The following is a 27,791-nucleotide window of genomic DNA, read 5'->3' as shown; positions in this document are numbered from 1 at the left end:
TCAGTTGAGCAATAATTACATTTGACATTTAAATTGTAAACCAGGATCATGTCATATACGGTAATAACAGTCAGAGAAGATCAAGGAAAGGCTGCCAAGGGAAACGATAAGATGAGAGGCAATCTTAAATCCCTTAAAATTCTGCACCTTATAAAGGGGAGGTGAAGATTGGCAGAAGGAAGTAACACACAATATAAAATTCCTCTTTTCTAAATCTCTCTTTTAGTTAACTCAGTGGACTCTTAGAGCGGGACTCAAATCAGCTGCTGCAGCCTATTGCAAAGGTGGATGCATAGCAGTAACAGAATCCCACTCTAGAAGAAGCATACAGACAGAGGGAGACAGCATGGAGCCTCGGCAGACATGGAAAGCCAGATTTTCAAACCTTCTTGGCTAGGACTATATTTTCCAAAGTGTTCAGCTCCCATTTGGACACCAAAAATGGTGTCAGACTGGTGACAGATCTTAGTAGACAGCATCTTTTGCTCTCCACATGGGACGGAGATTCTCAACTGTTGGCAGTAGGACTGCTGAAAATCCTAGCCTCTGGCATTGACATGAACAGGATGCCTATGAGCTCACGTAACACTGATCTAGCTAGCTCAAACAACAATAGCAGTGAAGCAGGTGGCACAATGGGCTACACAACCCCACCTGGCATGCTGGGTACACACTCGAGAAGCTAGCCCTTGCTATCATGGTTTCACTGCCATAGTTTTCTGAGGCATGATGGCTTGTGTACCTCTACATGGGTGGCAATCACACCTCTGATTGCAGTGGAAGAGGGATTCTGGGAAAGGAAGAGAATTGTTTCATTTTTTGAAAAGTTAAAATTAGGAAACCAACGTCAGGCAGTTTAAATCATCACCTTCCCAGTGAAATCAATGGAGCAGTGCTAATTCCACAAGCAGAGGATCTGGACCCAAGTGACTGCCTTTGTCCTGCAGGTAGCCCCAGCCAGAGGAAGTTGCTTATTTACGCCAACATCTGTACTGTATTTCCTTATCGGCAAGGCTTTTGCTTAACAAGCTCCCTCACTTTTTCTTCTCCTCACACCAATGAAACTTCACACCACCGTATATTCAGGTTGATTTATATCCCATTCAGTTCCTCATATCCAGAATTACCAATGAAAAGAGGCAATATGTGAAAGTTTGGAACCACAGAAAGCCAGAGTGTGTCATGAACAGTGTTCCTGTAAGCTGAGCAATTGGGCAGCCACACAGTTGATTGGCAGAGTGCCCCGAGCCAGCAGGTGTTTTTACTGGTGGTGCACATAACAAAATTTATTCTGCATATGAATGGAAAGAATCAGAGGGAACTTTGGCCATGAACAGCCACATGGTATAAAATTAAACCAGAAAGAGCCATGGGTCTAAATTCTCAGGTGGAGTAAAGTGGTACAGCACCACTGATGTCAACCAAACTGCCTTCGTTTTCAGACAACTGAAAACTCAGACCTATATCCCCGGCTGCAGTCCATGTTCATCACAGTATCACTGAGCATAGCTCAGAGAGGGGACGGATGGCCTTACAAAGCACAGCGCGGTCCGGGGATTTCAGTTTGAACTTGGACCAGTCTTTAAGCCTCCTTCAGTTTCAGCATTTTGTATCACTGCAATCACACCATAAGACTGCAGTCTGGAAATACATTTGATTAACTATTGAGGTAGCTGGACAGAAGATCAGAGTATCATCAGGTTGGAAGAGGCCACAGGAGGTCATCAAATCCAACGCCCTGCTCAAAGCAGGACCAATCCCAACTAAATCATTCCAGACAGGGCTTTGTCAAGCCCAGACTTAAAAACCTCTGGAGATGGAGATTCCACCAACTCTCTAGGTAACCCGTTCCAGTGCTTCAACACCCTCCTGGTGAAACAGACATGCTATAGACATGCAGGAGGAGCAGTGTAAAGTGATGTCTATTAATAGGATTTAAAACTTTGCCATTACCTGATGAAGAGGACAGCTGTAACTCCCTTAAAAATCGGTGTTAAACATACTGGTGTCAGTTAGACTACTGGTCTCATACGCCACTTTGATTTTAACCATTCACAGCTCTACAGGGCCCCTTAAAAGATGTATGTAGCCGCTGCTTGAAAGCTTGTTTGTTTTCATGTTTTTTTTCCAAAACTGCCGTCCATTTAAGTGATTATCAGGGACTGCCCCCATAGTTTTGATTACACTTCAGAAATTAAGGTGCAGCCACAGCACCGCTTAAAGTGTAACTGTGGCCAAGGCATGAGAAATGGGAAAGAGTTCTTCCAGTGCTCTACATAAACCACCTCCGCAAGGGAGTAGCAAACAGCACTGAGAGCACTGCTCCCACACCCTGGTGCTTTACAGTGCTGTAACTTGCTGTGCTGGGGGAATGGGTTACTTTTTCACACCCCTGAGCCAGAAAGTTACAGTGCAGTAAAGTTGCTGTGTAGGCTTAGCCTTAATCATAGGTCAGCCTGCTGAACAGGCAATTTAAACATTGAAATGCATGTGAAAGCTCAGGTGGTGCCATAACAAACCTGAAATTAGAGTCTGGGCTATTCTTTTCGCAAGCCTGGGGTTATGATTTGGCAGTGGAAAGTGCACAAGATTCAGCAAGTCTGCTGAACAAATCTAAATTATAGAGACACTATCCATATCCTGAAACATCTCTGGAAAAGATCTGTACTAGAACTGAGTGGGAAATGGATTTCTGTCCCATGACTATTTTAGAGAGTTAGACCTTTTCTTAACCCCAACTTCTATCTCAAACTGGATTGGAAAAAAAAAATCAAAATCAAAATTTTGGAAATATCCACAAACCAAAAAGAAAATTTAAAAATTGTTCACATACATCAAAAACCTTTATTTAGATTTTTATTGTTTACAGGCCAGCACCTCTGCACTTACTCTACAAAGGCCAGGAAGCATAGATGGGCAGAACAGACACAACAAATGTTCTCTATTGATTTTTTTCTATCCAGAGGCCAGGCCAGAGGAAAATACAAAAAATCAATTGCCTTATTATTTTTGCTGAAAAATAATTTTTCAAAAAATTCCTAGTTTTCATAAGTCCTTGGGAATTCAACCCAATAAATTTAACACAGATCTAAACAAAAAAGTTCCGAAAGCTCCTCTGAAACCGCCCCACACACAACTCATGCATCTGTTGAAGCAGGTCTTTGCCCACGAAAGCTTATGCTCCAAAATATCTTAAAGACTAGCAAAATGGTTTACCTAATAAATGGTAAATGGTTTATTAGGTAAACCATTTTGCTAGTCTTTAAAGTGCGACTTGACTGCTTTTTGTTTTGATAGTGTATAGACTAGCACGGCTTCCTCTTTGTTACTATCCAAAATATCTGTTAGTCTATAAGGTGCCACAAGACTTCTTGTTGTTCCCAAAGCTCCTGTAGCTCTTTCCACCCAATACCTCAGATTTAAAACCATTAAGGAGTTCAGCTCCATAATAAGCCTGTGGTTGAGGTAGGTATTTTTCCCATTTTACAGCTGGGGAAGTGAGAGCAGAGGCAGAGGGCCTTATTGAAGATCACACAGTGATAAAACAGAGGTCTCAAATACAGTGAGTGTCCTGATGTTAGCCATCAGCAGAGCTACCTCTCTATCAATTCTCTACACAGTTTGGAAGAGAGGGGATTTCAGATGGCCCTTCTGTTTAAAGAACAGCATGTTGCAATTCACATGATGTTAGGTAAAAGCTAGCAATGAGCTAACTTGAATATGTTTGACTTGGTGCATTAGTACATCAAAGCCTTTGGATGTTTTTTCCAAAGCACGTGAACTTCTTTATACTGGGTTGGAAACCTCATATAAACTGGCTCTGTCACGAGAGATTTCCTGTCCTTCCTGCATTTGATCAGGTCAGCAATGTAATTGCAGCAGCTTTTCTTACAGCATTTCAGTACTTCTCTTTCCATTCCTAGCTAGAACTAGGATATGCAGAGGCACCCATGAAAATTAAATTAATGACAGAAAGGGGGAAATGTTATTCAAACTTTGTTGCGAGAGATTCAAAAAAATCTGAAACAGTTTAGAGTTTGGAAGCCAGTTTTGGGTTGGATCTTATTTCTAGCAAATTAATCTATCCCTTGCTCATAAAAAGCCTTTAAAATATTTCTGGTGTCTTTGAACTACGTTGCTGAAAATCCAAAACACCAGCAGAATCAGAGTCCCTGGGTGTCTGGAGGGCTAGTGGGAAGGGAGGTGGCCTGGCACCTGCAGAGGGGATCTGCCTCCCCCTTCTGGCACTCACCAGCAGTGGTAGGGGAAGCGGAGCAATGCAAGCCCAGCTCTTTGTGCTCTCCAGCACACCACTAGGGGGAGGGAGGCAGGACCCCCCCCACATCATAGGGAAGCAGAACAATGCAGCTGGGGCCACGTTACTCAACTTCCCCACTGCTGCAGAGGGAAGGAATGGACCCCTGCTGCCAGCTCTGAACCCCAGCCTTTCTAGTCCCCCAGGCCACGTTTTTGGAGGACGAAGCAGACCAGGGGCAGAGCAAGGATGAAGAAGAGGAGAGAAAAGGGCAGAACAGGGGCAGCAAGAGGCAGAACTTGGGTGGAGGAGATCACGTGCCCTCCACCATGTCATATTTCACCAGTCGTCCCTGTGATGAAATTTTGCAGCCTCTGCTGCTGCATTCCCCTGAGGAACTCAGCTTCTCCTGTCTGTTGTCAAAGTTCTGATTCCAATGTAATGATCCGCCTTCAGAGACTCATCCTGCAGTACTGCATAGTGCCATGCACTCCAGCAATGGGTCTCTGCTTCTCCACACATGCCACCATGCATGCTCCCCCAGCAGGTATCTGAGAGGCTACCGCTTTTTAATCCAATATCAGAGAGGTAGCTGTGTTAGTCTGTATCTTCAGAAACAAACAAGAAGTCCTGTGGCACCTTACAGACTAACAGATATTTTGGAACATAAGCATCTGATGAAGCGGGTCTTTGCCCACAAAGCTTATGCTCCAAAATATCTGTTAGTCTATAAAGTGCCACAGGACTTCTGTTCTTTTTAATCCAAACAGTTAATCAATTTGCGGGGGAAGGGTCCAGTTGGTTGTTTCTTATAGGAGGAGAATCTTATTGATATGATCCTGTTAATTTACAAAAAGTAGGCAAAGTCCTGTTTCCCTGAACACAGGAGAAATCCAACAACAGATGATAGCTTCTTTGTTCACACTTCCAAACCTCTTTCTGGCTGCACTGTATCCAAAAGCTCTGTTTGATTTTTCCTCAGGGTCATGCTACCAAGGCTTCTCCAGCTGTATATGCAGTTTCTTTGCTTCTTCTCTAAGTTCCTCTGTGTGTTTCTGCTGCTCTCCTCTCACACACAGCTTCACCAACCAGTGCCCTAACTCCTGTATTTGCTACATCAGACAAAGGAAAACTCCTTGGGTCACACAGTTGACCTTCTGCGCAAAGTTTGCCCTGTGCCCATGTTTTGGACAGTGGTATCTGCCTTCTGGTTCTGTAGAGGAACTTTCTTACATTCATCTTGAATGAAGAGTGGCAGCTATGCCTATTAGCTTCAGTGAGGTTTTGCCCAATCCCCACAACATACCAATGCCATCAAAACGGCTGACTATCCACTGGAATTTGTCTTCTCAGCTCATAACCCCCTTGAGTTTGCAGGAAGTCTTTAGAAAGCCTCCTAAGCCAGTGATTCAAATGTGCAGCTGTCATCCCTGGAAAAAGTAACTAAGAAAGCAGTGCAATTCCTAAATGTAGACTAGAGTTCATGGAGCAAAATAAGGATAAAATCCACTCAGAAACAGCCACAATAATACAGATGCCCTGCACTCCTATGGTGCCATCTATTCAGTTCCCAGCAATTCAGTTCTCTAGCACAGATGAGGCACAGCGTCATCTTGTGGACAATGCATATATCTAATAAATGCAGAGGAAAGAGGAACCAGGCTAGAGACAGAAAAGACAAAGTTTACTGATGGCAAGTGAAAAAACTTATGTTCAACTTTTCCAGATAGGTTCTTCTTGTACTTTTTTAATTAAAGCAATACTCTGAGACACAAGGGCTCCTGCTTCCTTGAGGACCCAACAGGAGATGTGACCTGAAGGTGTGCATAAACCAAAGTGCACACACTGCAAATTGTGAACATAACTGTTCCCTCAGGCTACTCTGCTTGAAGAAGTAGAGGTGGTGGTGGTAAAGTTAGCAATCAGAGAACACTAGAACTGAAAGGGACCTCAAGAGGTCAGAGTCCAGTCCCCTGTCCTCATGGCAGGCCCAAGTACCATCTAGACCATCTGTGACAGATGTCTATCGAACCTGCTCCTACATATCTCCAGTGATGGAGATTCCGTAACCTCCTAGGCAATTTATTCCAGTGTTTGACCGCCCTGACAGTTAGCAAGTTTTTCCTAACGTCCAATCTAAGCTTGCCTTGCTACAGTTTAAGGCCATTGCTCCTTGTCCCATCTTCATAGGCCAAAGAGAACATTTTTTCTCCCTCCTCCTTGTAGTACCTTTTAGGTACTTGTAAATCACTATCATGTCCCCTCTCGGTCTTCTCTTTTCTAAACTAAATAAGCCCGATTCTTTCAGGTCTTCACTCATAGCTCATGTTCTCTAGCCCTTTAATCATTCTTGTTCTTCTTCTTCGGACTTTTTCCAATTTCTCCACGTTTTTCTTGAAATGTGGTGCCCAGAACTGGACACAATACTCCAACTGAGGCTTAATCAGTGCAGAGTAGATTGGAAGAATGACTTCCTGTGTCTTACTTACAACACTCCTGTTAATGCATCCCAGATTCGTTTGGGTTTTTTTGCACCCGCATCACACTGTTGACTTGGGGTCCACTATAACCCCTAGATCCCTTTCTGCAGTATTCCTTTCTAGACAGTCACTTCCCATTCTGCATGTGTGAAACTGATTGACTGTTCCTTCCTGAGTGGAGTACTTTGCATTTGTCCTAAATAAACTTCATCCTACTTACCTCAGACCATTTCTCCAGTTTGTCCAGATCATTCTGAATTATGACCCTATAATTCAACGCATTTGCAACCTCTCCCAGTGGGATACCATCTGCAAATTTACTAAGCATACTTTCTATACCAATGTCTAAAACAAGAATTCATAGATTCTATTTCCAGCTCTGCCATTTACTAGCTGTGTGACACTGGCCAAAATACTTCTCTCTCAGTGCATCAATTTCCCTACCTGCAACATGTATCCACTTTTGTAAAGTGCTTTGAGATCATCAGATGAAAGATGCTGCAAAGGCTAACCATGATTATTGAATGGAAACTGCTTAATCAAGACTAGCTCTAGCAGTGCCTTCTGTTTCTTCCATGGCTTTGAACCTAGCAAGCAAACATAGCAGAAATGTAGAGATTTATCAAAGCACAGTCAAAGGTGCTCTGACTTTGAAGCCAGGGCAGCTGATTGGACTGAAACCAAAATCCAGCGGAGGCTGGGAGCAGACAGCAAACACACACAGGCTAGGTGTTAAAAATAGATTTGGCCGCCTTCCCTTCCTGTTTGCCTATGAATCCTCTATTTACTCGAATCTCTACGCATACAGACAATGAGTCTGTGTGTGGCTTTCATCACTTGGAAGAATTTCTCTGTGTGCATGTCAGTGTTTCAGAGTCCCTTGCAGTAGCATTAGGGGGAAAATATTCTGACCCAAGTGAAAGTTTGGTTGTTTCTCGTCTTGTGGAATCTTCACTGGGCACACAGCTGCTATTTTTAGTACTGCTGCTATTTCCCTTCATGTTATCAGTGCCTAGAAGGTGAAAATAATGATACCCCCAAGCTACCATTGATACTCAGCTTAACTGTTCATCAGCCTACACTATATGTGGCCCTGACAGGCATGAGCCCCATTACACAAAATGCAGCTATTCCACATCAATATGCCATGCATTATGATGTCATACACCCCCTGCAGTGCCATAACAATGAAAAGCTGTGCGAAGTCTCACACGACTGTACATGCAATACCTACTGGATTTGATTTCAAGGCCGTACAGAGATTTTTTGGAGGCCTAGAGCTAAATCTGAAATAAAAGCCCCCCTCAACTTTCCAAAAAAAATTAGCATTGAGGGGAGAGACCCAGGGCAAGAAGGTGACGAGTAAGCCCAGACTGAACTCACTTTGCAGCGGAGGCTTGGCTCCTGTCCCATGAGGCTGGGCCTGGATCCAGATTCTGGGAGCTGCAACCTGGTTGCCGTTGCCATTGCCAGGCCTGCCAACGGCGGGGGAGGAGGGAAAAAGGGACACCTACTCTGGGGCCCAGCAATTTAAAAGGCCCCGGGGCTCCCAGCTGTCATCACGGTTACAGGAGCAACGGCAGCTGCTGGAGCTCCAAGCCCTTTAAAGTACTGCCAGAGCCCTGGGTGATGCTTAACACCTGGCTGGGGGATGCTAGTCCTCAGCCCCACGACTTCTGCCTGGCCTCCATTTTGACAGAGAGATGGCTGGGCCAAACCTGAGTGGTGGTGTCACCCCCTCAGCCATGTCAAAATTCTACTGAGTTCGGGGGCTCTCTTGAACTGTGGGCCTGTTCCCCTTTCACCCCCTCTCCTTCTCAAGACACTCCTGTTTGATCCTGCATAGTGGAAGGGGAGACACTGCAGAATAAAATATTTAGCTGCACACCATGGTCCTAGACATGCTATACAACATGGCAAGCCAACGTGCCGCACACGGCACCGCCAGACACAGAAGATGCTTGGACAGTTGGACAATTGCACCTCATACAGCAAATCAAACCAATACAAAGATGATTCCACTCACCAGCTGAGTGGAATTAGGGAGATTTCCATCTACACTACCATGGGAGCCGATGGTGGCCTAGACCTGTAACCAGACCTGAACCTGACCTGACCTGACTATAACTATTAGGGTTCAAAACAACCCTACCCTCTTGAGTCAGGTCAGCTGTCCCCTTCTTCATGCTTAACAGAGCTGGCAGGAGAGTCACTCCATGCTCCACTGCTGCTGGCCACCACCACCTTACTGTGCTGTAAGCACTGTGGTGTGCATGCATTTCCGCCGAAGAAATGCAGTGCCTCTCTCTGCACGTAACAACCAACTCAGCAAGGGACAGTGGCCAACCGGAGTAAAGCATACCGCTGCCATTGTGGATAACACATATATCCTATGGGCTTGATGTTGGCCTGTAGGCCTCTGCTAAAAAATAAATGGTCTTTACTCTGCTGCTCAGCAGACACATGCATGGCTACAACAAAATTATGTCTGAGGCACATCTGGGCCAGTTATCTCTAGAAAGTTAATTTGGGCTAAGGGAGGGTGTGAATTTCAAGTGCAGTGGTTATTCTTGAATAAATTCACACATGGGTACTTAGGGCTTGTATACACTTTGGGATTTGGTCTTTTGTTTGTTTTTTGGTGGAAAAAACCCCTTTTTTCCCAGGGAAAACACACACACACACACACACACACACACACACACAGCCCTTGCACTGCAAAGCTTGTTATTCTGAAATAAGAAGGCATTTAACTTGGAATCGTAACTTCCCCAAAACGAACAACTTTCACTGACCCCTCCTCTTTCAATTTTGAAATTGCCTCAGTGCGTACTAAGCAGAGGTAATAACTACTTAACGGCCTCCAGGGAGGCCTCCCATCATTGTTTTTACTTCAAGCCTGGGTTCTCTAGTGTTAATGCTCAATTTTGAAATGCTCTTGCACTGTGAACGCTTTTTTCAGAAAGAACTTATTTCAGCATTAGAATGTTGAAATAAGCTATTCCTGAAAAACCCTGCAGTGTAGACATAGCCCAAAAGACAAACTCTTGGGTAAAGTAGTTCGTACTAACCTGCAGAGCAGCAAAGCCTTCTAGACAATCTCACTATTCTTCAAAGGAAACTGAAGCTAGCAGATATCTCTGCTGTCCCTTTTCAGGATGCAGTAAAAATCCCTGTTTAAACATCTGATTCCCTGTGAATGCTCACTGGCAGTAGTAGCAACCTTGAGATACTTTACATTTCATTGAAATCTGTTCTCTTAATGCTCCTCCCTCCCAGGGCTGGGTGTGTGGGTGACTGTGCTTACAATCCTGATGAAAAAGTCCTTCTGCAAGGTCATTTATTTAAATTAAGTTTTGCAAATATGTAAAAGTAGATCCAGCTGACCGGAGAATATGTTCGGTCATTTAAATGAGGTAGCTCAGAGATAAGGCAGTGCCACGTCTGCTATGGCTTGGCTTACTTAATCTCTGCTATTACCACTTAAGACACAATACACAAAGAAGAAAAACACTCCAAGAACTTCAAAGTCAGGGTCATCCTCTTCCACTTCTCATACTCCTTATTCTCAGACTCCATGCTCTTCCCCTTCCCAGCACCTGTTTCTGTCTCTTCCCTCTCTCCTTCCTCTTGGGTGTTATTATCGTTTATAGTGGAGTAGTACAAAGGTACTCTAGTTACCCCACTGTCTTAGGCACTATACAAAACACAAAGCGGGTCCCTTGCTCCAAAGAGCTTATATCTTAAATTACTACTGTCCTGCCGCCTCCATTGATAAAAATGTTTTTGCCTTTTCCTTTACTGTTTCTCCCCTTCACAGGCAGTCCTTGCTCTTCACTGCTTCACCAACCTCCTTCTTGAAATTTACCCAGGACAGGCAACAGGAAAGGTCAAGAATCATTTAAGGGAAAGGGTGTATGAACCCCAGAAGGAAAGTTCCCTTGCTTAGAGTCTGCCTCAGCTGACCCACAGGTCATTAGCTGAACTTGTGCTTTTTAAGCTTAAACATAGTAACGCTCCAGGGCTGTTCACTGATGAATTTTTAATTTCATTATTTCTAATGTTTGAGGCTACGTTTCATTTCCTGTCTCCCCACCATGGGAGTTAATAAAGGAAATTTAACAGACAGTTCCAGAAGCAAATCTCTCCATGCCATCATCACATAAAAGTCTCTGTTCCAGGTTTGCAGCGACACCAGTTCCTTTCAGAACATGAGCTTTGCCTTTCAGGTAAAAGCAGCTTTTCAAAAAAAATGCCACTGATTCCTGCAAGGGGAACTGGAACAGAAAAAGTGTGTGGTTAAACTGCAATAATCTGGTCTGCAAAATCTGCATACCTAATTAGAAATGGAAAGGTAGAGGTAGTGCAGGGGGAAGGAGGGGAAGACTCCATATCTATCTCCAATTTAATCAGCCCTGCAGCCTGAACTCGTGCACAGAACTTTTGGTTTCACTTCCCCCGCTGGCTGTGTTCACTGTTACTTTTGGTAAAGATCCTTCTGTTGCATCCCAGCTACTTCAGGTTCAGAGCCACCTGGATGGTCCAATTGTAGAGGACAAGCATAAAAGATTAACGCATAAGTAGCATCCCTTCCTTGCATGTTCTGTTCCACATTTTATACAATTAGCTTGGAAACCAAGCCTGTCAGATCAGGTTGATAATTCTTTTGGGAACATGCTCCTGCATTGCTTAAGGGGAGAACAGGGCAGTGGGGTTCTCACAGCTAACAGGTCTCTGGCCTTTCTACTGTGTCATGTGCCACAACAACAAGTGTCACACCAAAAGGAGGAAGGACAGCTTGTTCTTTTGTATTAGCATCTCCCTCAGGTTGTAACGAGGGTGGGGGTGGAAGATGTAAAGAGCCATATCAGATGTGCATCTCACAGTGGCATTTCCACTTCCCCGTCCCTCTGATACAGTACATGTAGGAAACAAGCGGCACTAAGTGACCCATCCATCTCCAAGGGAAGAAGAAAAGAACAATGGGGGGAGCATTGCCCAGGAGACAGGTGCATTTGTTTTACTGAAGTCGAACTGAGATGTACAGATAAAACAGAAACCACAAGAATTGCCATATTGCATCAGACCATCTTGTCCAGAACTGTGTCCATCAGGGCCAGCACCAGCTACTTCAAAGAATGCTGCAAGAAGCCCTAAATTACTTAGTTGCAAAGTAACCTGTGTAGAAGCAGAGTTTCCTTCTGTCCTCCATAAGTAGAGGTTGGCTTATGCCCTGGAGCATGTTTATATCCTTTTCCTGTCCGAAACTCTTATTAGTTTTTCATCTTTAATATTAGAGCTCTATATATTTTTATTATCTGTAAAATACCCGATTCCTTTCATGGAACCCTGTTAAATTCCAAGGGCTATGAGAGAGAGAAGGGTTTAGGAAGACAGGGAGAAGCAAAGGCCTGTACAGTAAACCCTGGAAACAAACCCAAAATGCTACTGTTTGACAACAGAGAACACACCAGTAACCAGAAATACCACACTGCTATTCAACAGTACCATGGGCGAGTGTAATGACACCCGTGCTGTGGGTGCACAATGGGGAGACACCCACACGAGTACAGACTGGTGATCACCTGCAGCATGGCAGTGCAATAATGGCGAGACTCTGCACAAGGATAACCGGATGGTCAGCTGCAATGTAGAAGCATAACATTAGCAGTTTTAGCAGAGTTGTGGAAATATGATGAACTATAATGAGGGTCAAAATTTAGAGACTGCAGTACTGGGGTGAAAAGCGACTCCTACACAGCAGGAACAATGATAGCCATGTAAAGTGTGTGAGTTGCACAGCAATACACCCTGCTGTAATATTTGGCGTGCATGCAATGACTTTGTGTGACAGAATGCAGGACATCACCTTGGACCCAAAGTACGATCAAGGGATAACTGAAGGTCACAGCAGCCAGACGGTACTGGCATGGCTGCCCCAGTCTGGCCATAAGAGGTTGAAGCAGGCTGGACAACGCATGCACAGAGCACTCTGCCGACTAGGAAAGGTCTTATAAGAGAATCAAAAGCAACTTGCTGGGATAGCCCTGTTTATAGGCAGCTGGGTCCTGACCAGGGAGGGTGCAGGACTGGTTCCCTGACAGAAGCACCCTAGGTAGAGTAGTGTTGGTCATGCTTGAGTGAGTAAAGCAAGAGAGGCTCCAGTTTGATAACTGACAGGCTGCGGCCTTGATACATGGGCCAAAAAGGCATGAAGGATTGCGGAGAAGTGGCCCACAGAATGAGAAGCAGTCGAGAGGAGTGAAGGAGGGCAGGAGAAAGCTGTATCCAGAGGGTCCCTGGGCCAGGACCCAGAGTAGTGGATGGGCCTGGCCTCCCTCCACTTCTCTCTGCACTGCACCTTGCCACTGCTAGAGCACAGCCTATACAGACTACAGCTTGTCTCAGGGTGATGGACTAGACCTGGGCTGCAGGTGGCCACAGTGGCAGGTACAAGACTGAGGACTGCTGATATTCCTGGAAGGGGCGCAAGAGACCAGAGCAGAAGGCACTGCCAAAGGGCAGTGTCCTCAAGAGGATGCTGTGGTCCTGGGAGCAACACAGGGCAGAGCCAGCTGGTGGAGAGAATGCAGAGCAACAAGAGGCGAGACACTAACCAAAAGAGGGTGTTCTGCTGAGAGTCAGAGTTAATTCCTCATGTGACCAGCAAGAGGCACCGCACCAGTGAGTGTGCAAACCCTTACACAGACCAAAAACACAAACAAAACAAAAAAAACCTGTGGATCAAGACCAAACATTTGTGTCAGCCACTGGTGGCCTTAAGTGAAGAGAATCCATCTGGCTTCGACAAGGAAGAGATGAGACATCATATCGCTACAAGTGTCAACAGTACAGGAAGAGGGGGAAGAAGGTGATTATACTACTAGTGTAATGGTGATAATTCCAATCTACCTGTTATCGATGGTATTTCTATGCCCCTTCCCCTGCCCCAAATGTTGATTTGCCCAACATTATACAGGAAGTTTATGGCAGAGCAGTGACTTGAAGCCAGGTCTCCCAAGTCCAAGACGAGTCCTAACCACCAACCACCACGTATCCTCATCCATGAACTTTAAGTACTCATTTAAAGTACGGTCTTATGTGCTTGGTGTGATGGGTAAAGTAATAGGGCCTGATCCTGCTTCCAATGAAGAAAATGCCCAGATTTGGGATCACTTCAGTTGATATAAGGTCAAGGATATACTTAGTTTCATGTTAATACAAAGATTCTGAGTTGATGAAATTCAATTGTGCATAATAAATATGCTGGTCACTTGTCTAAAGTCAATTTCCTACCTTGAGTCTTTGTCAATTTCATATGTGTAGTGTCTGATGCTGTTTACATAACTGGCAAAAAGTAGCCTTCTCAGAGACTAAGATCATTTAAACAAAAATAAAGCTGGTTCAGGTGATAGCCATGCAGGAGAAGGTGTCAAAAACTGGTGAGTAACTGCATTCAATTCAACTTATTTGCATTCAGTGAGCTTTTCAATGGACTGCAAAAATAAACAATGCTCTCACTAAGAATCCTTCCCCAGTTTCCAAGGGGAAGAAAATGTTTAATAACAAGTTGGTGCAGAGTTTAATCCCATGACAGCAGGTGTTTGGACCAGAAGGGCTGGCAAAACCTTAAACAGAGCAATGTAACAGGCACTGCTGTATGGCTTGACTATTAGAAGGTGCATTATACACAGCGAGCATACAAACACCCCAAAGATGACATGAACAGTGCACGGGGGGAAGGGAAATGTGTATTCAGCCTGACACATGCAAAAAACAATGTTCACAAGACTGCGCATACAGAAGGATGTATATCAGGGCGATGCATGAGCACATGCATTCAACTGTGACTCCTGCATGGTGTGGGTGCATGTAAGAAAGGGTGATAGAATCCAGTAATACATTTCATTTCTCTCTTTTTTTATCTGAAGAGCTCAAACACGCCATGTGTGTCGTAGCTGTAACAATACCCTTCGAGCACTTCAAGGCTGAGCATAGAATTATCTATCTTTTTCGACTGCCTTTCTCCATGGCAGTTTTATCCTGCTGCTCACTCTAGAATCTTCTAAATGGAGACCTAAAGATTCCAGTACACTGTGCACCACAGATTGGTTCCCATGAACAAGGTAATCAGGATTTAATTGAAGAACAGGGACAATACATAAGCTTGGCTAAGAGCCCCCATCCACAACAGGAGCAGGATGGAGCATATGGTCACAATTTATGTTAAGGACACATTTATTAATAATTTATAAAGGATCTGTTAAAACACTGATTAGTCATTTTTAATGGTTAACTATTATCAATAGTTTCTAATAGGTCAATAAGTTGCCCTTAGTCATGGCCTAAAGCCTAAAGCCCTCTGTAATATCGTCCACTCACATGCTTATAATCAACTGTAACACGTCTCTAACATAAATATAACATCTACTGGCCCATAGTCAATTATTAGATATTTTTATTTTATAAATTTGAGCTTTGCATAAAGTGCGACCACATATACACAAGAAAATATTTCCTCCAAGTTAATCAGGTTTCACATCGCTCTCAATGCACCCAAGAGTATGCATTTCCTGCTCCAAGTGGTGGCATTTATTACAGATACAAGCTTCTGATGGAGTTTTATCAAGATTCTTGCTAGTTAGGTACTAACTAGAGATGGAGGCAAATGAAATGTAACAAATAACCTGATAAATTCTGCTTCTTTTTTTGTTTGGCTACTTCTACCCAGCAAGAATTTTTTCAAAATAATTTATGAAATTTCCACAATGCAAATTGTGTAAATTACTTTGAAATATCTTATTATGAACTTGGTGCCATTCAAATGGCATCAAATTTCAGAATAAGGGGTTATTCCCAACATTCTGTTTCACCTCATGTGAAGAAGGGTACTGGAACCAGAATAACGCGCCTGAAATAGCAGCTCTATTTTGGGTGCTGGGAAAAGATGCAGCATTGCTATTTCAGGACACCTTTGTATCCCAAAATGGTACCCACCATGTAGACTATATCGTCTTAGATTCATGCACAATCTGCCTTATAAGCAGTGTGCACAGACTAAATACTACAAATAATTTTTAGCTCTGTAGCTGATTAAGAGGCAGCTCACTGACGATATCTGGACTTGGACTGGTCATCCAAGACAAAATATATTTCTGTTTCTACACAATCAGCTGTCCTTTGTGATGCCTAATGGACAATTTTTAAAAAGTGTGCTTTTCTAAGAACGATCCCCAGCATTTGTTTAATTTTCTCTGTTTCCACAAATGTTCCCAACAGTGAGCTTCCTCGCCAGAATGGACAGGCAAAATGAATTTGTTTACAATTTGAACCAATATTCTTAAAAATGCTTTTTGTAATATTTGCCTAGCTTATCTCACTGCTGCTGTACATATTTCCACCTGTCTCCTGTGAACCACAGTAACTCCCTTCTCCATCTCTGCCTCACCCTCTCTCCGTCCAGCAGCCAAGACACCATGTGTGATGATAGCAGTACATGCTGCTCCTAGCACTGAGGCTGGCAGCTAAGGCAGGGGATCTCAGAGTTTTCCATAGCAAGAATCATCTTTGAACAGTGACATGTTCCTGGGCTCACCTCTCCTCCCAGTCATGATTATGCAGAATATCTCCTCTCCCTTCATGATCACAGTATGAACCATTAACAGCTACAGGGACTACTTACGTGAAAATATATTGGGAAAAGCATTTTCAACTGCCTTTCAGTGAAAGTTGGCAGCTGGGAACAAGGACAAGAACCAAACCTATGTGACTAGCCAGGCTCCCATGGATCACAGATGACATAGGCAGGGAATTCAGGGCTGTTTTGATCAGACAAGCAGAACGGTCTGAGGATTTCACACACACGGTGGAATAAATCTGAACAGGGTGTCTTCTGTGCACCAGCATATACTTTTTGGGATCATTCATTGTGTGGTGCTCTGCATTAAAGATTGAGAATGGCTCCAAGAGCCACTGATGAAAACCACTCTATAAGTGCTAAGTATTATTATTCATCATACTTCCTTCTGGCACTTAAAAGGTACAATAATAGCTTGATTATCCAGCATCCCCAGGGAATGGGGATTGCCAGTTAATCAAACCTTCCGGTTATTTTAACACCGGCCCCGCAACCAACAGCAGGGCAGCTGGCCCCAGCAGGGACAGTGGGAGGGAAGGTGGCCCGGCCAGGACACCAGCCCCGCTGCTGACGGCAGAGTGGGGTCAAGCAGTGCCATGAGCCATGGTGCTGGACGACAGAACTTGATGGTTATTGAAGTGCAAGATAATGAGATTTTTACTGTAGTTAAGATCTCTTGATCCTACTTGACCTCTCAGCTCCTGGGAGTGGACTGAAACTACCAACTCATTCTAATGCTGGAGAAATTTGTATCTTTACAGAAGTAATCAATATTGAAGACAAAACAGCATGTTCTTTCTGTGACTGAGACAAAAATGAAACCACTCAACCATCCCCTTCCATGTCCAGCATTTTGCAGGACAGGGAAGGAATAAATACATTTAGTGGGAGCCCAGACCTAAATCACACCTAGATTTGCAAGATCAAGTGCGCAAGCCCCTGTTTTATCCATATTTATCTGCAAGAAATGGGAACCAAAAGAATGAGAAACCATATAGCTAAATTTTTGAAAACTTTGTTTCAGTTAAACTGAGATCCACAGGGCATCTGACCAGCCGTTCCAGTTGTTTATCTATGTCTATTTTATATTTTAGAGAATAGTAACAGAGAGGAAGCTGTGCTAGTCTATACACTATCAAAACAAAAAGCAGTCAAGTAGCACTTTAAAGACTAGCAAAATAGTTTATTAGGTGAGCTTTCGTGGGTCTGTCCCACGTAAGCTCACCTAATAAACTGTTTTGCTAGTCTTTAAAGTGCTACTTGACTGCTTTTTGTTTTGATATGTTAGAGAGTTTGCTTTATCAAGAACGCCTACTAAATGATAAGAACTAGGAACACCAAATTCATTATACTGCCTTCTCTTCTCACAACAAAGCAAGGCCAGGATTTGGTTGTGCCAAGAAAATAGGATGTGCCTGAAATGAGATTGTTCCCCAATAAGCCACAAGAAAAGAATGAGACAATTGCCATATCAAGCATAAGTCTCAACACTTTAACTTTCTAAGTTATTTGCAAACTTTTTGTATGAGATATTTATTCATAGCAGCGCCTCATTAGCATCTGCCAAAGTGGCTCATTCGCATACCCCTTTCAAAACGCGGGGACTAGCATAGCCGCAACCTTAGAGATTCCAGAAAACATTAAACCTTCCCCCTGCCCTCCCAGGCCATATGGACATTCACTATAGGCATCATTCCTAGCAAAATTAGACTGCTTGTAAATTTTATCAACTGGGTGCGGTGTTTAATAGTCTCCTTTTGTTCACAGAAGTTCAGATCCTTGCTTATCTTGTTTAATTGCCTCTGTGTCAGGGTACTGGCATGAGGTTTGAGAACCCTGTTCATGTCTTATGTTAAATAATATACCTTGTCATAAAATATGCCAAGATCATTGTTATTTAATTTGTTGATCTCTTCACAGCCAAAAATGAAAAGTAATTGCATGCAGATACATAGAACTAGCTATGAAATGGGTAGTCAGATTGTTTTGTGTCTTGTTAATTGCTTCTGTGCCCAGGCTCCAATAAGAATGTTTGGCTAACTTATTGTCCTGTTGCATCAAGCAGTGTCCCATCCCGATTAAGCATAACGCTTACAAGGTGAATACTTGAATCTCCAAGCTGAATAGTTCTGTTCTGTGAGCAAAACCCCCAAAAGCGACAGAAGCAGAGAAAGGACACAACCACTGGGGAGGGAAACTTGATTTTTAAATTCAAGCAAATACGTAGAAGAAGTGTTTTGCAGTGCCCAAAAGATCTGCAAAATATGGTGCGTTCAGAGATATGCTGGTACATGAAAATGAAGCATGGTCCATGTGTACTCACATACAGGTTCCATCATATTCTGTGTAGCATGTTAACAGGGACCCAATCACAAAGATACCTAAATACTGAACATCACAGCAGATGAGAACCACCACTGAAACCCCTCCAAAAGCAGATCTTTCACATCACAACCTTTTCTCCATGTTAATAGCTTTACTATTCACTTGCTGTAACTTTGACAATCCACATGCAGTGTATAAGGCAATAAAAGTCTGTAATAAAGATGCTTCAGAGGAAACAGCGTCACAGATTATAGCTCGTTTCGGTGGTATCTTTCTCAGTTTAAGAGGCCAACCTTGCAACTTATCTGCCTGGTTTCATGCCAATGGAGCAAATCTAGTCCCTGGTGTCAAGACCACTGACTGCAGCAGTTACACCTGGGCTGGATTTGGTCCATCCTGTTTTCAGAAGGCTGACTGGAAGGATTTGAAAGTAATGCAAGAGTCTTACCTGGTTCTGCTCTGAAAGGCACTCATTCATTCAGTGGGGGGAAGTCCTGTCAAAGCTTCAGATGTGAACTCCTCACGGCAACATGCCCTAGTCAAATCCCACCCTGCAAAGGGGAGAGGACCTCATCCAGAGGAAGAGAGGAGATTTGGAGTGGCAGGGAGGGGAATCCTTCACTGCAGCCAGTCACTGGAACCTGAGATTTTATGCTCAACCGGCCAGCTTGTTTCCGTTCACGAGCTGCTCCACACTTCTGCTCTCACATACTGTAACGCAGACCACCACTCACTGCCAAGAACATACTCTGCCTGAACAAGAGCTGTTCATTTCGTTAACCCTCAGCTGGCTGTCAGGCAGGCGCTCCTCTCTTTTAAGGAAGGCTTCGGTCCCTTGTGCTTCCCAGGGCATCCTCTTAGCTCAGCTTGCTGCAAATCTCTCCCAGTTGTGGTAGGTTTTGTAATAGAACCTAAGAAAATTTTTAAAAAATTAAAGAAATCAGACAAAGACTGGTGCAGGGTTTATTTTGTTTTGTTTTGTTTTTAAAAACAGTTCCACTGTGCAAATTCATAGCAAAAGCAGACAGCACCAGAATGTGAGGTGATTATTTGAATGGTGCTGTTTAATACAGCTGAATCATTTGTGCCTAGCACTCTGGGGTGCGGGTGGGAAGCAGGAGGGGGTAGAAGCCACTTAGGGAGCTGTTCAGACATTCACAGCATTTTTACAAATTATTTGTTGCCAGAATCTAACTGATTTGTAGGGGGGAGGGTTAAGTGTTTATTATTTGCAATTAATGGAAAGGCTGGCAATAGGACAATAGGTAAATGAGATGAGAACCTAGATAGTATGGTGATAGAGCAAGTTAATGAGAGTTCTGTTATTTCCAGCCCAAAGCCATCTCCTTGCCCAACAAATTATGCATGCTTATGATCCACAAGAACAAACTCACATTCCTGCTTTCCTGTCCTCCATCCTCAGTCACTCTTTCCCCAACCTGTTGCACCTTGCCTTAATTTACAGACTGTGGGCTGTGATTTTCAAAAGCTTCCTAGGGCATTTGGACCAGCAGATTCCATTAATTTTAAATTGGCTGCTTTTGGAAACTCTCTGCTGGCTGGATCTGTCTTTTACATAGGTCTGTAGAGCACTTGTCACAGGAGAGCTCTGGTCTGGTGGGGTCATTAAGTGCCATTGCAATGCTGAAAACTAATTTGGAGGGTGTTTGCCAAAGAGCCTGTTTAAAAAAAAAAAAAAAGAGGTCTGATGCTGCTATTTGTTCCAAACAGATTTATGACAATGCTTGTTTTCCTCTTATTCTTGACCTTCAATCTAGCCCCAGTCCCCTCACATCAGAACTGCTGAGCCCAATGATGAGAGAGAAACAAGTTTCACATCCTGCTGCACGGCACCCAGAAATCTCACCTGTGCCCACTTCCTAAGAACAGAATGACATCGGACATCAGTGTGGTTTTAATAAACTCCTTGTAAAAACAGCTGTGCAAGAACCATATCTCCAACTGTGCACTCGCTCTGCTCTGATGCTGAGAAACAGGAACCAATTGTTTCCCATTCCTGTCTCCTGCAGATGAAGATCTTGCCACACTTCCCATTTGTAGCTTATTATTTTCAACCACTTTCTCAACCATTTTTTTCACACATCTCAGCACAACCTTGTAACACACAGATATGCAAATATTAAATATTTCCCATGGGAGGGGGAACCAGAATCCTAGACTGATATTTTAACTAAATTTTACTATGACGTTTGCCCACTATAAAATTCAAAATATTTAACCTTCTAAGAATAAGTCTGGCTTTGAGCAGAAAGGCCTCAAAAGGAGAACAGTCTAGTGGTCAGCCCACTAAGCTAGAGCTTGGGAGACTGAGGGTTCAAGTCCCTACTCTACCCCCATGCTGCTTGTGTGATTATGAGCCAGGTGCTCAGGAAGGTCAACCTACACATTTTCTCTAACTTCCAGCATCATCTGTAGATTCTGCATTAAATATCAATGATTCCTTGTTTTCTCCACAATTCTTCATCATCAGAAAGTATCATGTCTGGCAGGAAATAGACTTTTTTTTAATTCTCTTATACCTATATGCTACATTTGGGGGTGTAATATACATGACATTGTCCCTATCGGCAAATGGCTGATTTAATACACACAGGCTGGGTTGACACTAGCTCTCTTTTTGGAAGGGGACATGGTAATCAGCCTTAGCGGAGAACACTAATGAAGTGCTCCGATGAATATGCAGCACCTCATTATGCTACTTCTCCCCGCGGCAACTTGGAAGTTGCAAATCCTGAAGCACCAGCATGCCATGTAGCCGCAAGCACCTCAAAGTACTCCGGCAACTTCAAAGTGCCCTTACTCCCATTTTTTGCCCTTCCTTCCAATCATTCATGGATTTTCATAGATTCCCCAAAGTGTCACACTTCTATCAGAGCTACCCATGAGAGTACTAGATGAAAGCTCATGTCATCCCTTTCATCCTTCACAGAGGGACATGGAGCCAGAACCGCGCCCCCCCCCCAGTTCTATTTCCAAGTCTGCCACTAAGTCAGTGTGAAATCCAGCCTTAGACAAGTGTCAACCTCTCTGTCTGTGAAATGTGTAGGCTACTATTTACCTAACTCAAAGAGGCATTCCAAAGCTTCATTCATTAAAAGGTGTTTGTAAAGATCATTGACTGAAAAGACAGCTTCAGAGAGGACAAAGCATCAGTTACATTATTCACTCTGTGTTGACTGGCAGTTGTACTTTGCGTGTACAAGAAACAAGAGTGAGATCACTGTGGCATTAGTGTTCTTCTCCAGCCCCCTCACTTTCAGTGAAAGGATGACTCACACTTTGCTGCCACACATTACTATTCCCTCGATTTTCCCAAATCATTTCCCCCAACTTGAATGAGACATAAAGGGAATAAAAATCTTCAGCGATTCCAAAGTTTCCCACAAATCGGTGTCTGATTATTCTCTGTTTCCTCGGAAAGCATGGGCTCTCCACATGGTATAAAAACAAAACCTTGCCCAAACTGAATTCACTATTTCTTCAGCAGGAGAGGCCCCAGGAATCAGGATGCATTCCTGCAGCTCCTGGCTACCTACAGAGCTGCTGACATAGGAAGAGGTAGTCTTTATTGGAGTCTTCTTTCTTCTCCATTTACAGTGATACATTTTGCATAAAACTATGCCCTGGTATTTTTGGCCCTAACATCTGATGATTTAATGCCACCTCTGAAATAAAAAGCTCCACTGGAACACTTTCTTTCAGGACGAAACTGAGTGTGCTACAAATTGACTGTGGTAAGAGCAACATTACTTCAAATGTGTGGCTGCCATCAGATACAATATAAATAAAGTTATCGCACTTATTTGGCAGCCTTCCTACTTCCTCTGTATTGTGCGTCCTTGAAAAAAGCCTCCCCAAATCCAGCCATACCATGAGAGTCTCCACTGGGAAAGTTCAGTCAGCTGGCGATGGAAGTTCTTTGTAGAAAGAGCAACTGGGTGTGTTTCACCTCAGAAAGGACAAGAGGGTCTCCTGTTCCTCATCCATGGTCTACCTAGTCCAGGGGTGAGCAACCCACCCGCCCCATGTGCCAAATGTAGCACTCAAGCCAATTTTCTTCAGCACCTGAGGTGGGAGCTCAGCCCCACCTCTCCTCCCAGATGCAGCCAGGAGCTTACCCAAAGTCATGCTGCCTTATGGATTCACAAAAGACCAGCTAATGCTACCAACCACCACCTTCATGGTGAAGTTCTTCATCTTAATTTATTTATTAGCAAAGCTGTTGTAAGCAAAACTATTAGTGACTTTAAAAAGTATCACAGGCACTCAGGCTGGACATAGGTCAAATTTCAGCACTCTGCCTCGGAAGGTTGCTGATCCCTGACCTAGACAACCAGAGTATGCCATTAATGGGGGCAGAAGAGAGTTAGCGCTGTTGAGTGGCTGCAGCACCACTGTAGGAGAGTAAGAAGTGGGCAAAGGAGAACATGGGGAGAGATCTTCTGAGATCAACAGCCAACAAGATTAGGGCAGCAGGGGTCTGTGCTGTCAAGAGGACCTCCTTATTGCCCCAAAATATTCTTTTGAAGCCATGGGATTGAAACTGACAATGAAAATATGTCAGCCAACAAAACTAGACAACATGCACTCTGCGTGGTGGGAACAAGAAAAAATTTCCTAGAACGGAGAAAGAATGTGCAAGAAAGACTTAACAGAAGATGGGTCAGCACAAGAGTGCTGACACCCTAATGATGATAATACTTGCCATGCAACAGGAGAGCAAGTTTTGTTCTCTCTCTCCTCTAATTCTCATACTGACAGCCCCAGGTAAAGAGGAGCTTGACAGATGTTGCCAGCAGAGCAATTCATTAAAACAAAGTTAATCCATTCTTTGTGCAGCATGGGAATTTGATCTCAAAGCCCCTGAGCACACATGCCTGAGAGAGAGCTTTATTAAGGGAGAGAAAGGATTGATGGTGCTCAGATAGAAAGTAATGTCTGAAAGATAGTTGCCTAATCATTACCACCAAAAAAATAAAGAAGTTGTCTGCTAGGAATCTGCTATTCAGTTTTGCCAGCAGATGTTCTATTTCTGACTTGACGACAGTGGCAGAAGAGGTTCAAATGGTTACAGAACACTATTTGCCAGGCAGGCAAAAAAACAGCTATTACCATGCAAGTGCATTCGGTTATATTTAGCTCTACATTTGCCAAGCAATAAAACAGTTTCCCCAAAACCACTGAGGCAGCAGAATCTCATCCCTGTTTTATAGATGGGGCAATGAAAGGCACAGAGAGAATAGTGACTTGCCCAAGACCACACACACAGTCAGTGGCACAACTGGAATTAGAATTCAAGGGTTCCTGACTCTTAATCCTTTGTTCATTTTATGCTGGGTGCCTAGCACTCTGCAATCACCTTGGCTGTGTTTACACTTGCATTCCTCCTTCAAAAGAGGCATGCAAATAAGGGAAATGAAAAATGCAAATGAGATGCAGATTTACATATTGGGTGTTTCATTTGCATATTCTTTCAAAAGAAAAGCCACGTAGATGCACTCTTTTGAAGGTAATCCCCATCTTTGAAAGAACTCTTCTTCCCTTTTTTATGGGAAGAAGTGTTCTTTCAAAGATGGGGTTTACTTTTGAAAGAGCCATGTCTACACTGCTTTACTTCTTTCAAAAGAAGCTCTTTCAAAATATTATGCAAATGAGGCAGCCAATATGTAAATCTGCACCTCATTTGCATTTTTGATTTCCCTCATTTGTATGCCTCTTTCGAAAGAGGAATGCAAGTGTTGACACAGCCCTTGTGTTTGTGTGTGAATGAAGCAAAATCAGTGAAGACCACATATTCAGTTCCCTCCTAAACAGAGAAGGGGAAGCAGCTGGGAGATACATGTTGTACAATGACATTTCAATCATTCACAACTGTAAACAGCTTAGGTTTTTTCTGTCAAGGAATCCTTCTGCAATTCATGCTTTACAATCCCAAGTGCCAAAATTCAATTTTACAGTCAAACATCTCTCTTCTTCAATAATGAACCCAAAGCCTTCCTTTTGCTCCGTTTCCCCTCATCATTCAGGTCTACTCCAGTGGGCCACTCTAACCAAGCAAACTACTGGTCATCTTATTTGAGGATCAACTATACAGCGCAATAGCATATGAGCAAGGATTTAGAAAGATGCGCAGGTCCATAAGTGAGTTTGTCAGTGAGTTTGCCTTTCCCGTACGCTCCCTGCTTTGATTAACCTACATGTTCCTTTTCCATCTTCATTCTTTCGCCTATGTTTGAAACTAAAAGAAGACAGTTTACAGCAGAAGGATATATGGGATTAATTTAGCCACTCCTTTAATTGCAAATTATCTAAAAACAGCTTTGATTGAATTTCTTCAATATTCATAACTACTCATTAAACATCTTTCATTAATAATTCCTGGACTCGAATTCATTTGCCAAACAGGTCTGTGGAAGGATTCGATACTTGAAATTCAAAATTAGAGCTATGATAGTTTTAATTGGTTATGTAGACCTCATGACATCTTTTCTGTTCCCTGATTGGCTGTTCTTGGTGCGAATTACTCTCAGTTTCAACTTCAAATTTTGCTTTCAGTGAGCTGCAGCATCCCAGCATTACTTACTTAATTTCTTCAGTGTCAGCTTGTCACAGGAATGAGTCAAATAGATAAAGAATAACTGATTACTAGAAAAACGTCAGTTTCAATAATCTGTCGTCCAAGAAGCAAAACAGGAAACACTTGCAACGCTGCTGCAGAGACAGAGTAATTCATTTGTGAATATGCCTATTTTGCAAAGAAGAAATGAAAAAAAAAAAATCACTCTGGGTAGCTCCCTGTTTAGTTACTTCACATATATTTGACTCTCTTCAACTTCTCATAACAGAAAACAGTAGGGCTGTTGATTAATTGAAGTAAACTCACACGATTAGCTCTGAAAATTAATCATATCACTCAACAAAAGAATACCAAACAAAAAAATACCAACTGAAATTGATTTAGTATTTATGGATTTTTTCTACATTTTCAAATATTTTTATTTCAATTACATCACTGAATCCAAAGTGTACAGGGCTCACCTTACATTATTTTATTAAAAATATCACACTGTAAAATAAGCAAAACGCCTAGTATTTTTCATCTCATACAAGTGCCACCGAGTAATTTCTTGATCAAGAAATACATCTTCACTTATCATAATGAAGTATATGTTTTTCTTTCAAAACTGCCCTTAGGAACAAAACAATGTAAAACTTTAGAGCCTACAAGTTCACCTAGGCCTACTTCTTATTCAATCATTAAGACAAACAAGTTTATTTACATTTGTGGGAGATAATGCTGCCCATATTTTATTTACAATGTCACCTGCAAGTGAGAACAGATGTTCACATGGCACTTTTGTAGCTGGAATTACAAGCAACATTCCCACTAATTTTCCCATCCATGGGCAGAATAAATTTTGTTATGTGCACCAAGGCATATGTGGATGTGCACTACAAATAGAAACATATGCTACCCACTGTGGGTGCTTTGATAATCAGCTGGGCAGCACCTGAATCTCTGCTGGGTGACCACTCAAGTGTTCAGCTCACAGGGAACCCTGATCGCAAGATATTTACATGCCAGCTAGCTAAGCCAGGGTGTCCAATAAGTTTGCCACTCATCACATGTTGTAAATAGGACACTGTCTTGTGTTGAATATGGGGGTGGTCAGCCCAGCATTCTTGAGCCTCATGTGGCTCTTGGAGCCTTTAAATATGGCTCCTCCTGAGAACTGCACACAGACAGTGCTGTCCGCCTGCTTCGCGCATGCACCCCACCACTTGGAGTGAGAAGCATGTGGTGGCAGCAACCCCATGGTTCTGGTGAATTGCTGGCATTGAATTAGAATGGGGTTGGGGGGGGTAAGAGAGGCTGGGGGTGCCAGGCTCTGTGGGAGGGAATTTACTGGGGGGTGAGGAGCTGGGAGTGCTCAGCTCTATAAAGTTTTGTATAATATCATGTGGCAAATATGGAAAGACAACAATCACAAATGTGGCCATCTTAGAATTCTTATTGGACACCACTGAGCGAAACGCTCATATACCTCTTCACGCTTCAGCCACCATTCCAGAGGACATGCTTCAATGCTAATGATGTGCCTTAAAAAAAGAATGCACTATTTAAATTGTAACTGAACTCCTGCGAGGAAAACTGTAGGTCTCCTGCTGTTTTACTCACATTTTCCCATATACTCATGTTATAGCAGTCTCCAATGATGATTCAGTACATGTTATTCATTTTATGAACACTCTCACTACAGATCTGGCAAAACGCAAAGAGAGTACAAATGTGAGATTTCTAAAGATAGCTACAGCTATAGATTCCACTCAAGGAATAAGAACTTAAATTGCCTTCCAAAATCTGAGAGGGACAAGGGATGGAGCACACTTTCTTACCTGAGGGACTGAGAACAGACCCAAAAGCTTTTCAGCTAAAGGCCCTCTCTCCCCTCCCACCCTTACAATCGGAGTTAGGCCTTGTCTACAATACCATGTTTTGCCCACAAAGCTCATGTCGATACACAAAAGTTGAGAAAACAAATTGCAAAAGGATGTTTGCACTTGCTCCCTCTGTGGAGGGATCGTGTCCACATTGGGAGCATCATCAACAGTGTGAGCAATGCACTGTGCCTATGTAGGCCACAGTGTAGTGTTGTGGGAAGGTGGAGCTCGTCCCTAAACATCTCCCTGAATTCTCCCACCCTCTCCTCAGCTGCTGGGAGCGGCATCCTGAGTAGCTCTCCTCGCTGAGGAATGGCAAAGCAGCACATCAGTCTGTCCCTGTCTTCCCGCAGCAGCAGTCTGCCTGCCACCATGTTCCTAGTTCAGGGCCAAACAGGAGCATTACAGTGACTTGCTCTTTGATCCCCAGACAGAGCAGCTCACTTGGCCATTAGACACCTCCTGGAGCTTTGAAAAGGGAGGGGCACATGCCTGCAGGAAGCAGAGATCAAAACATTGGGCAGGATGCATCAGAACAGGCATTGGGGGATGTTGGCAGAAGCCAGTTCGGTGGACAAAACAAATGGCAGCATCTTCGCTGGCTCTTTGTAAACAGTACAGGGGAAAAGAC

General features: G+C 43.3%; 1 protein-coding gene across 7 annotated transcripts in view; it reads right to left on the bottom strand.

Moving 5' to 3' along the window:
* The window catches only part of GRAMD1B (GRAM domain containing 1B), a 216,808-nt gene extending 197,357 nt beyond the window's left edge, over nucleotides 1-19,451 (bottom strand). For 6 of the 7 annotated variants that reach the window (XM_074977031.1, XM_074977032.1, XM_074977041.1 and 3 more), the window contains exon 1: nucleotides 19,146-19,451. Coding sequence is in view for 1 of the 7 variants with exons in the window: in XM_074977034.1 (XP_074833135.1) it covers nucleotides 19,146-19,171 (26 nt within the window). In the remaining 6 variants the exon portion in view is untranslated. The remainder of the gene's footprint in view (nucleotides 1-19,145) is intronic. The other variant, XM_074977034.1, reaches the window with a different exon arrangement.
* Nucleotides 19,452-27,791: the final 8,340 nt, after the last annotated feature.

This window comes from Carettochelys insculpta, chromosome 25 (genome assembly GCF_033958435.1).
Source record: "Carettochelys insculpta isolate YL-2023 chromosome 25, ASM3395843v1, whole genome shotgun sequence".
NCBI classification, from domain to species: Eukaryota; Metazoa; Chordata; order Testudines; family Carettochelyidae; genus Carettochelys; species Carettochelys insculpta.
This window is presented reverse-complemented; position numbering and strand designations above follow the sequence as displayed.